The 11,483-nt window shown below is 44.7% G+C and overlaps 1 protein-coding gene across 1 annotated transcript; it reads left to right on the top strand.

Annotated features, from left to right (window-relative positions):
• The first annotated feature begins 8,014 nt into the window (after nt 1-8,014).
• Nucleotides 8,015-9,948, top strand: LOC117538654 (protein ANTAGONIST OF LIKE HETEROCHROMATIN PROTEIN 1-like). The gene is made up of 4 exons (XM_034204524.1): nt 8,015-8,310; nt 9,035-9,570; nt 9,664-9,701; nt 9,802-9,948. The coding sequence occupies exons 1-4, from the start codon at nt 8,015-8,017 to the stop codon at nt 9,946-9,948; spliced, it is 1,017 nt and encodes a 338-aa protein (XP_034060415.1).
• The last annotated feature ends 1,535 nt before the right edge of the window (nt 9,949-11,483 follow it).

Here is an 11,483-nt window from a genome sequence, read left to right as displayed (position 1 = left end):
TCAATGTGTAGGTATAGGACAGTACAAAAAACAGTTTAAAAGGGGAGTGATTGGTAAAATATGCATAAATAAAAAGAAAGAATGCTAACTAGGTAACACAAGATAAGAATAAACAAGTTTAAATTATTTGTTATTGGTTGTGATCATATTCTAAAGATGTTTGGATTATTGAAAAGTATACAGCTTCCTTTCATCTGAGTGTTGAGAGCTGTGTCCATAAATTCATTTTGTGCTCAAAGTGCAGCAGATTGATGCTTTTAACTTCAACATTTTAAAAAACATCTTCCCGGTGAGCATGCCCCCAGACCCCCCTAGAGGAGGTGAGGACCCCCCTAGAGGAGGTGAGGACCCCCCTAGAGGAGGTGAGGTCCCCCCTGGAGGATGTGAGGCCCCCCCTAGAGGAGGTGAGGTCCACCCCCAAATAAAGCAGGTTACATTAATTAAATTGAATACATGTTCTTTGAGTAAACACTGCAAACGGGTCCCACAGACCCAAACAGCACACAAAGGTTAAAGGTAAGCATATAATAATGTTAAAATGTGCTAAATATATACACTGCAACAAAAAAAAAGAAAAGAGGAGTAAAAGTAGCCCCAGATTTGTTTTATTTTTTGAAAGTAGCTCTCATCCTAAAAAAGGTTGGTGACCCCTGGTTCAATGAGAGCTCACGATTACTAACCCTAGCCGTGAGCAGAAGTTAAACTTTGGGCTGCATTTTCTCTTCATTCCAAAAACACTTCACTGATATTTTCCAATTCTCTTTTGATAGGTCTGTCCTTTAGGTTGCTTTATCCATGTAGATAGCTGTTTGCCAATGCTCAAGTAGTATAATTCCTGCAGGACATTCACCACAGGAGGGATTTGAGTGGAGCCTCGCAGATGGGGGTATATATATATATATATATATATATACTGTACAGAGATGCTGTATGAGAAAACCAATGTGAGTTTGGAAAATTGCACGATATAAATCTATTCTAGTAGACCTCAACAATGGAATTATGATCAGTAGAAATGGCCATGTCATGGGACCTTTAACTAAGATTCAAACAAAGGCTCTGGTCAGTGGAACAACCATTTAATGATTTCCTGCTAACACAACATCATTTTCCTTTTATCCCTCTGACACTACTCCAGCACCCACACATTCTTAATATGTCGTTGTGAACCATAGCTACTGGAGCCTGATCACACTGTGTAGAATATAGGCAAAGCACACAGTATATTTAATATAATACAAGTAACTCGAACTCTACCAATTTGCACATCAATTCACTGCTAGCTGCGTCTGATTCTCCTTCCTGCATGTGCGTTTTTGTACTGGTGTTTTCAAGGAGCTGTAAAGTTGTTGGTGCAAGGGAAATATTGCCTCTAATTATTCCAGGGCTTGTGTCTGGGAACAAATAATGCGATGTTTGGCGATTTTCTGAATGTCACACACTGTATGTGTACGCTGACTTGAAGCTGTATGTGTTTTTCTCCGAGCATGGGGGGTTTTCTGCCTGTTAAAACAGTCTCTATAGGCCTTCTGTCGCCTAGACCCAGAATGGAAGTGAGCATATCGTGTCGGAGTGTGTATTTACTTGATAACATGATCATGAGTGCAGATAGGTATGACCAACAAGCGCTTATCATTACTCGAAACATGCCATACCCACACACCTCTCCTGTGTATGAATATAATAAACAGTATATCACTGGAAAGGAATTGTGATTCCTTCACTGATAAGCAATAGCAGAGATGTCCCACTGGTGCTTCAGCATGCTGCAAACCTGAGCGAAACTTTGAACCTCAGACTCACTTCATTCATCTCTCCGCTGCACACTGACAATGTATTTAAAGGTTAAACTAAATCAATCTCTCCTTGGGATTTTCCATGTCTTCATATTGTATTTAACTGTGTTGTCCAAAATATGTAGCAAACACCAAGTGACTCACAGGGGAGTGATTGTCATTGAAGACACTTATTACACTGCAAAAAATGCATTAGATGATCCAAAGAATGGCTAGATAAAATCAGAGCATCTTACTGTTTGTATGAAAATAATTGCTTTCCTGTGGCCGAGAGGGAAACTCAAACAAAGGATTACATAAAATACCTGAGAGCACTGCTGTTTAAATAGTAATCCAGCCTTTGTTTTGCCTTTCAGCACCGAGGCAAGAGACCGGGTGACTTTGTTTGTGACGTTTCAAATTTCCCAGTTTGAAGAGACTTTTCATTATGCAGCTACAAAGGTAGCTGACAGGAGAGCAGTGGGATGGAGACAGTGTTCTCTGAACTCCTCTGGTATCAGGACATGAAAGGAACACAAACATGACCTCACACTAGTGTTAATTTCGTTGACTAAATCTATGACGAAATATGTTCGTCAACGACCTTTTTTTCCATGACGAAACGAGACGATGACGAGACGGCACCGACGGCAGTAAACAATAACTGTAACGAAATCATCATGCAATATCGTTGACGAAAAGTGACGAGACGAAAATGTAGTTTACTAAATAAAAACTATGCCAAAATCTCTCTTTACTTTCGTTGACGAAAAATGAGGAGACGAAATATTATCAAAGATAACGTTACATCTCTGATAGTCAGTTTTTCTCCCAGCAGTTCCATTTCCGGTGCTGCGGCTGGGCAGCAGCTGTGTGTCTGCGGTGCGCGCGGCGGTAGATTTGAATTACACCGGGCAGCGGCACACTGTGAACTGTCAGGAAGACTCGGGTCTAACTCATGGTCTAACTAACCTTATTTAACAGAAAATAAAATGGCAACAACAGGGCTTGGGAGCAGTGGTCGCACTCGCGTTAACCGAAGACCCCCCCCGTCAGCGGGAGTGAGAGATAAATTGTGCACTCGATGGATAATAATGGATTATGACGGAAATGTTACGATCCGTCAAAATGACTGACAACGAAAAAGTCTAAAGCCACCACTGCTTGGGAGAAAGAAACGATGTGATATTTGGGCCCATTTTCGCTACAATGAGGCGGAGAAAAAAAGCGAATGCATTGTTTTATCAGAAGGAAAGCAATGCGGCCATAACACAGGTAAAAACACCACAAACCTGAGCAGATACTCTCTGCAAAGCTGCATTCTTAATCATTCAACCTGTTTTTCATCAAATAAGGACAAGATATAATCTTATTTATTTATATATACTAAAATGACAAATTATTGGTTTTGGCTAGACTAGTTTGACTGAAATGTTCTATATAATCTGATGACTAAAAAAGACTCAACAGTTTTCATTGACAAAAAGTAGACTAAAATAATTAGTTTTCTTTGACTAAAATAAGACTAAAATGCTCAGACTTTTAGTCGACTAAATCTTGACTAAAATGTTTACTGTTTTAGTCGACTAAAATAAGACTAAAATGCTCAGACTTTTAGTCGACTAAAACTTGACTAAATAAAAACAGGATGAAGGTGACTAAATATGACTAAAACTAAAAAGGAAATTTAACACAGGACTAAGACTAAAACTAAATAAAAAAATAGCTGACGAAATTAACACTACCTCACACTCGCTTGAAACGGCCCTATGATGCGACCTGCATGCAATGTTGCATATCTGAATCACTGTGATTCATAAACTTTATGTTAACACAACAGGTTGTAAAAAGAGGTCCAATTCACAATACATCTCACTATTTAAAATAGACAATAAAGCAGGTCTTACTTTGGCTCTGGCTACCTTGTTAATACCACGTTGTTGAATGTTGTCTTAGAACTTTAAACCTTGACAGTGTTTTTTTACAGTTATTAGTTATTTTATATTTGGAAGCAGGACTACGCCTTAACCCCACCTCTGATCACCAGTACTCATGGGCACTGCTGAGGTGCCCTTGAACAAGGCAGCAAACCGCTAACTGCTCCCTGTCAGGCAGTCTCTTTGCTCTGGCACAATGCATGTGCCTGTGTGCACCCTCCTGTAAACTGTGTGTAACTGTGTGTGTGTATTAAAAAAAAAGGTACCACTTTACAATAAGACCATACAATTATAAAGGGTTTATAATTAGGTTGTAAACACTTTATTAATCATTAAGAACCATTTATAAACCAGTTCTAACATACATCAACACAGGCTCACTATTTGGCAAGATGACTAAGCCTTATATTGGCTACTTAGCGAGAATCAACTCAGTGAACAACAGATACCAAGGATGCTGCCTGATGAAGAAGACGAAGTAAGCTAGGTAGCCAATATAAGACTTACACACAGATAAATGTGGGCTCACTATTTAGCAAGCAACCGGTCACAGTTGCCCTGTTTATTTCATGTCTTATAAAAGCGTATTAATGATTTATAAAGTGTTCACAACCTAATTAATAAATGAATTACAAACTATTCGTAAACCCTTTATAATTGTAAAGTGGTACCAAAAAAATATATATAAGCCAACTGAAAACTGAATTTCCCCCTATGGGGATAAATAAAGGTTCATCTTGTTCTTCAGTAAAACTACTCATACATGGCCAACACATCCTCTCTCTCCCTTACACTCATCCATTCCCAGTATACCTCATCCTTAGCCACATCCCTCCGATTCTCCACCCTTCTGCCATTCATCGGTCCAATTCCAAACCACATCCTTCCCACTCCACTAGGGTTGTTGTCCTGTTGAAATGTGAACCTTCACCCCAGTCTGAGGTCCAGAGCACTCTGGAGCAGGTTTTCATCAAGGATCTCCCTGTACATTGCTGTATTTATATTTCCCTTGATCCTGACTAGTCTCCCAGTTCCTGCTGCTGAAAGACGTCCCCACAGCATGATGCTACCACCACCATGCTTCACTGTAGAGATGGTGTTGGCCAGGTGTTGAGCGGTGCCTGGGTTCCTCCAGACATGATGCTTGGCATTCAGGCCAAATTTGGTTTCATCGGACCAGACAATTTGTTTTTTCTCATGGTCTGAGAGTCTTCTAGGTGCTCCATGTGGGGCTTTCATGTGCCTTTTGCTGAGGAGTGGCTTCCTTCTGGCCACTCTACCATAAAGGCCTGATTGTTGGAGAGCTGCACAGATGGTTGTCCTTCTGGAAGGTTATATTTCACACAGGCTCCGCCCTCTACTGGACTCTATGTGTACTACTCTCTATCATGCTGTGCGTGCTTTCACCTACTGAGTTTACGTAAACGTAGCCGGCCAATCGGGGCGAGCCTACCTGAATGCGCGCGCAGGCCCACAGTATATAAAGGCGGCTACACCCGCCGCCCACTATCCTTTTTCTCTTCAGACGAGCTGACAACCGAAGAGTTAAACGAACGAAGATTAGAAGGAAAAATGGACTCACCATTACTGGAAGCTCGGCCATTGCACCTGCCCTGGTTTGATCGCGGGCGCCGGTCTCCACCACCTCTGCTTAGAGTGTTTGGGGGATCAGGATATGGCCGAGGCGGTGCCATTCACGTCGCCATTCCAGCGGGGCGGATGGGCTCCGTTTGCCGTTGTCGGGCACTTCCGGGTCCGGTCCATGGAGGTCCACCGCCCTAGGTGATGACTCATGGTGGCGGAGCGCAGCTGCTCCCAGCGGGCAGGCAGGCTGGGCAGGGAGCTGAAAAGAGCTCTGCCACGCTGCCGCGCGACAAGGCGACTGCAAATAAACACGGGTGTGTTGGGCATCTTCGCTCATTGCTGGAGATGCCCCACCCTCACCAGATCAGAGCGATTATTTGTAGCTTGATCGTGGCCGCCGCCGTTGTCTGGCCGTGTGATATCCCGGTGAGGGATCACGCCGCATGGCACTTTCCAAAAGGACCGTGTTGTTGATCTCCCGGGCCGGGAGCCCCCGTGTTTACGGGAGGGCTCTTTGGATCGATCTCCTTGGTTACGTGGTTGAGGAGTAGTCGCAGCGTGGCTGCTTCTTGCTCATCCCCAGAGGAAATAACACTGTCCCACACTCCCCGCCCCCTCTGTAAACTCCAGTATAGGAGCCAGCAGGTGGGCGCGTGCACGTGGAATAAACCGAAGTGCTGTCAAAACACTGTGCGGGTTCAAGAGAGAGTGATGGTGTGTGTGAGAGAAACGCATTCAGTTGAAAACGATTGCCTGTATCCCAGAGTAAGAGTCATCTCTCTCCACATTTCCACTTTTCACCATAATGTCCGTTTCAAAGTGACGGCATTACCCCCAAAACACACCAGGAGCGTCTGCGCCGCGTTACGTTGCGGCTGCGCCACGCTGGGACCTCCTCATGCGACAACACACACCAGACGCGTTTCAAAACGTTGCGTAAGCGGAGCGTCGTGTGTGCAGCCTCGCAGTTGTTGTTGATTTTGGAATATTTCCTGGACATTTGTACTTCTACAAGTAAGTAGGCTATACGTAGTTAAATGGTTTATGTTTGTGTCTGTTTAAATCGTGTTTATTGTTGTTATTTCCTATTTTGTTGTGTTGTAGACTACAGACACAGTTAATAATAATTGTAATATTCCAGTTATAAACGACATGAATCAAAGATGTGTTGCTGTATTTTAGTGGTAAAAAAATATGCATTCATCATCATAATTATTCTATATATATATATCATTTACAGTGCCTGTAAACCGGAGGAGAACGCTGGCATGTATTCTCCTACTTGAAAGACTACGGGGGGATGGGGGGAGGAGTTTACCTTACGGCTGCGCCGCGGCAAAAATAGGATTCATCCTAATTTTAGAGAAGCGCTGCGCCGAGCCGCTTCTGCGACGCGTCTGAGCCGTAACGCGGCGCGTGTGGTGTAATAGCACCCATTGACTAGAGTGGCCGCGATCCTTACGATCGCCGCGGCGCGGCCGTAACGCGACGCAGACGCTCCTGGTGTGTTTTGGGGGTTACGGCCCGTCCACACAGCAGCTTTTGGCGATTTGTCCACCGCTTCCAGCGCGTCTTCGCCCATTGACTTTGAATGGGGATGACGTCACTTTCCCTCGCTTGTCGCCGAACTGCATTGTGGGGGGGCGAGGCGAAGATTTCCAGGATGTTCAGGATTCCAAAGTTGAACATTGTTCAACTTTTGAGGCTGAGCTGGAAGCGACAGCCAATCAGATCCGTTTATGCAAATCTGACAGTTCAAGCGCTAGCCAATCAAACCGCGTGCAAGCTGGGAGAACCAGACCCGCAGTTCATTTCTATATTCCACAAAAATGGAGGAGAACTTAGTTATTGCGGTAGCAAATCACCCGGTTCTTTATGACCAGTCCCTAGTTTACTTACCGGGATACAAACCGGAGGAACCAGGCATGGGGGGGAAACTGGTAGGTTTTCGCTCGTTTGGGGATTTTATATCCAGTTTACTTCGTTGCTAGTTTACTTCGTTGCTAGCAAGCATAGACAGTATCATTAGCCAGCATGGAATGTAGCATAAAATAGCACCATAAACATTAATCTCATAAATGTTAAAAAAATAAATGTTCATCATAGCCCTTCCTATTTGACAATAGTGTAGAAGAACCGGGTTTTTTTGCTTTGTATGTCGGGGGCGGGATATTCATGTGATATTCATGTGATTGGTTGTTGGTCGCGAAATCCCCAAGCTGTCAGACACGCCCAGCTCCAGGATTTTCAAGATTTGGTCAAAGCTGCTGTGTGGACACACCGTTAGGACAGAGCCGCGGCCCCACTGGAGCGTGCCGCGGTGCGTTCAAGGACCTCAGTAGAAAATCGGCCCTTTTCTGTGTCAGCCCCCATGCCAAAACTCCCTTCTTATGGAAAGGTTTGGCAGCGGAGTAGGCCACCAGAGAATACTACAGCTTCTTAGCTTTGGCTCCACAGCTGCTGGCATGTCCCCTGAACACAGTTTTGTGGGGAATGGAAGCCCCACAAAAGCTGTGTACTGACAGAGTAGAGGGGCAAGACACTGAGACTGGGTTACGGCCCGTCTACACTACAGGCGTCGAAAAAGCTTGAAGCTGGGCGTGTCTGAGGCTTGGCGCTTTCTCGCGCCCAAGGCGACCAACAACCAATCAGGAATCTCCCGCCCGCCCCCAGCATACAAAGCAAAAAAAAGCCCGGTTCTTCTACACTATTGACAAAATGGATGCCGGTTTTGTAGCAACGGTAGCGTTGGTTTATGCAATGTCTCGCAGGAGGCCACGTATAGTGCGTCGCTGTTGGGTACATACAATACTCAGAAAACGTCTGCAATGGGGGGAATACCACGTTCTTGTCCAAGAGCTCCGCCTGGATGGTGTACTGTTTCAGCAGTACTTCAGGATGAGCAAAGACGCGTTCGACGAGTTGCTCGGAAAAGTCGGTCCACTGATTGCAAAGGCAGACACCCGTATGCGTTTGTCAATCGGACCCGCCGAGCGACTCGCCATCTGCCTACGGTACGTTTTGTGTATTTCTACTTCTTTAATATGACTCTGTATATAAAGAGAGAGAATGCATGCAATGGATGAATGAAGTCTGTGATGTAGTTCAGATGAATTACATTAATTAAAGATAGCTAGGTAAACGCAGTATTGCTCCCCTGTGTGTGTGTGTGTGTGTGTGTGTGTGTGTGTGTGTGTGTTGTGTTGTGTGTGTGTGTGTGTGTGAGTGTGTGTGTGTGTGTGTGTGTGTGTTGTGTGTGTGGTGTGTGTGTGTGTGTGTGTGTGTGTGTGTGTGTGTGTGTGTGTGTGTGTGTGTGTGTGTGTGTGTGTGTGTGTGTGTGTGTGGTGTGTGGTGTGTGTGTGTGTGTGTGTGGTGTGTGTGTGTGTGTGTGTGTGTGGTATGTTGGTGTGTCTGTGGTGTGTGTGTGTCTGTGGTATGTTGGTGTGTGTGATGTGTGTGTCTGGTGTGTTTGTGTCTGCCTGTGGTGTGTCTGTGATGTGTGTGTGTCTGTGTCTGTGGTATGTTGGTGTGTCTGTGGTGTGTGTCTGTGATGTGTGTGTCTGTGGTATGTTTGTGGTGTGTGTGTCTGTGTGATGTGTCTGCCTGTGGTGTATGTGTGTGTCTGTGATGTGTGTGTGTGTCTGTGGTGTGTCTGTGATGTGTGTGTCTGTGGTGTGTGTGTCTGCGTGGCGTAAAACTTTTTTTTAAAAACAATCTTGTATATTACTTTTTTCTCAGGTACCTGGCAACCGGTGACTCGTACAGGACCATAGCATTCAGCTATCGGGTCGGGCATGCAACAGTGGCTGTCATCGTCAAGGAGGTTGCGGGTGCCATCTGGACCGCGCTGGTCGAGGAGACCATGCCGGTACCACAGACGGAGGACTGGAGAGCCATCGCTGCTGGGTTTCAGGAGCGCTGGAACTTTCCAAATTGCGTTGGTGCCATTGATGGGAAGCACGTGGTGATCCAGGCTCCGGCAAATTCTGGGTCCCTCTACTTCAACTACAAGTCCAGCCACTCCTTGGTACTGCTGGCTGTCGTGGATGCTGAGTACCTCTTCAGGGTAGTGGATGTCGGAGGTTTTGGAAGGAGCAGCAACGGTGGGAGCCTGCGGAATTCCGCTTTTGGAGAGAGCCTCAGAGATGGCAGTCTGCAGCTACCACCTGACACCGTCCATCCCAGGAGCAGAGCGGCTGGCCTTCTTCCCCATGTGTTTGTTGGAGATGAGGCTTTTCCGCTGCTGGACAACCTGCTGCGTCCGTTCCCTGGACGTCAGCTCACGCGTGAAAGGAGGCTATTCAACTACCGCCTCAGCCGGGCCAGGTTGGTGGTTTGAATGTGCGTTTGGCATCCTCTCATCTCAGTGGAGATGTTCCGGCGTGTCATCACCACCAGCCCGGAGGTAACAGAGTTGTGTGTGAAGGCCACCTGTGTGTTGCACAACTTCCTCCGCAGGAAGACATAGGAAGGTCATCACGCACACCTGTGTCCCTGTGTCGCAGAGTCGAGTGATGAAGCTCCAACCCTGCGCGATGTGCACCTATGAGGGCTCAAACAACGCCACACGCCGATCCATCCAACTGCGGGAGACCTTCTGCTCCTATTTGAATGAGGAGGGTGTAGTGTCATGGCAGCATAAAGTGGTGTAGGGTCACCATGGCTCCTCCAAACCAAAAGCTCTTTTAAGAGCTACCCATTTTCTTTAAAGAGCAAATATTCCAAATGAGCCATTTTAAAATCAAACATTCCTAATAAACATGTTTCTTGAATTGATATTATTATATCATGATATAACTAACAACCTTTTTCTTTCAGCCCTGTTTTTACTGATAAACCACTCATAATTTCAATAGGTTTTCACATGACCAATTACAGAAGAAAGCACATTATATATACGACATACATGAAGCTTCTGGTATGTTGCAACTGACAAACCACATGAACAAGTGAAGACACAGTATAGCCATAACATACTTGAAATAATGTTTTATTTGGTGAATTTGAGTGAAGTGTGTGATGAGTGATGAGTGTAAAAAAATGTAATGTGGATCAGTATGTGTGAAAAAATTATTAAATTATAAATTGTCCTGCTGGTCCACGTCAAAAATTATTTGGTGTACCCCGAGGCGGACTCTTGCCCTCTGTGCCCTTGTCATCTGCCTCATGGTGGGCAAGAGGCTCTTAAAAATTGCAAGTCCTCGTCATCTCTCCACCACTGGTGGGGTTGGCTGGGCAATTGCTGGGTAATTGCTGACAGCAGACAGCAGACTTCTTTCAAATGGGACATCTCCCTCCCCCTCCCCGTGTTTTGCCCCGGACCTCAGCATTCTCCTCCTGGCTGACTGCTGCTGGCTGGCTGGCTGACTGGCTGGTGGACTGACTGACTGACTGACTCACTGTCTACCTGGCTCTCTTCCTCTGCCACCAGGGTGGATGGAGGCAGGGTCTGCCGGGGGACATTGCTGGACGTCTCACGGTCTATGATGAATGGGGTTTAAAAACCCCATCACTGCCATAAAACGCCAGGGCTTGTACCCCCCTGCAGACCCTGCCCCGCTTCTTTTGGCCTCCTTCTCCATATTCCTTTTCCTTGCGGAACCTGTCCCTCAGACTCTTCCATCTCTTCTTGCAGACATTATCTAATAAAATGAAATGAAATAATAAAGTTAATAAATAATAAGTGAATTTCTTGAATTTACTAAATTATTCTCCATTAATGAATGCTATTTGTATGCTACATTCCATGCTGGCTAAATATACTGTCTATGCTTGATAGCTGAATCAAATCAAGTTTGATTTATATAGCACATTTATAAACGATTTTTGGTCGAGCCAAAGTGCTGTACATATAATAAAATTAGCCTACAGTAGAGACACTTTACGCAGCAAATACAACAGCACAGATTGTTCAGAATATCAGTATGAGAAAAACGACACCCTCTGCATGTATTATATGTTATATATTATGCTTATACTTATTATATTATATAATATTTGTATTAATATACATTATATGTTATGCTACATTACTAGCTGGCTAAATATACTGTCTATGCTTGATAGCTGTGCATGTATTATATGTTATGTTATATATTTGCTTATTATAATGTTTTTTTATTATTATATTAATATATATTATGTTATTATGCTACATTACTAGCTGTCCATTCAATGCTAAAACGAA

The sequence above is a fragment of the Gymnodraco acuticeps genome, unplaced genomic scaffold (assembly GCF_902827175.1).
Source record: "Gymnodraco acuticeps unplaced genomic scaffold, fGymAcu1.1, whole genome shotgun sequence".
NCBI classification, from domain to species: Eukaryota; Metazoa; Chordata; class Actinopteri; order Perciformes; family Bathydraconidae; genus Gymnodraco; species Gymnodraco acuticeps.
Note: the sequence above shows the minus strand (reverse complement) of the source record. Positions and strands in the feature narration are given on the sequence as shown.

Coding starts and splice junctions, on each gene's coding strand:
- LOC117538654 (XM_034204524.1), top strand. CDS start 8,015: ATGGATGCCGGTTTTGTAGCAACGGTAGCGTTGGTTTATGCAATGTCT. Junction 9,571..9,663: donor GCTGCGTCCGTTCCCTGGAC/GTCAGCTCACGC, acceptor CTCTCATCTCAG/TGGAGATGTTCCGGCGTGTC. Junction 9,702..9,801: donor TCATCACCACCAGCCCGGAG/GTAACAGAGTTG, acceptor CCTGTGTCGCAG/AGTCGAGTGATGAAGCTCCA.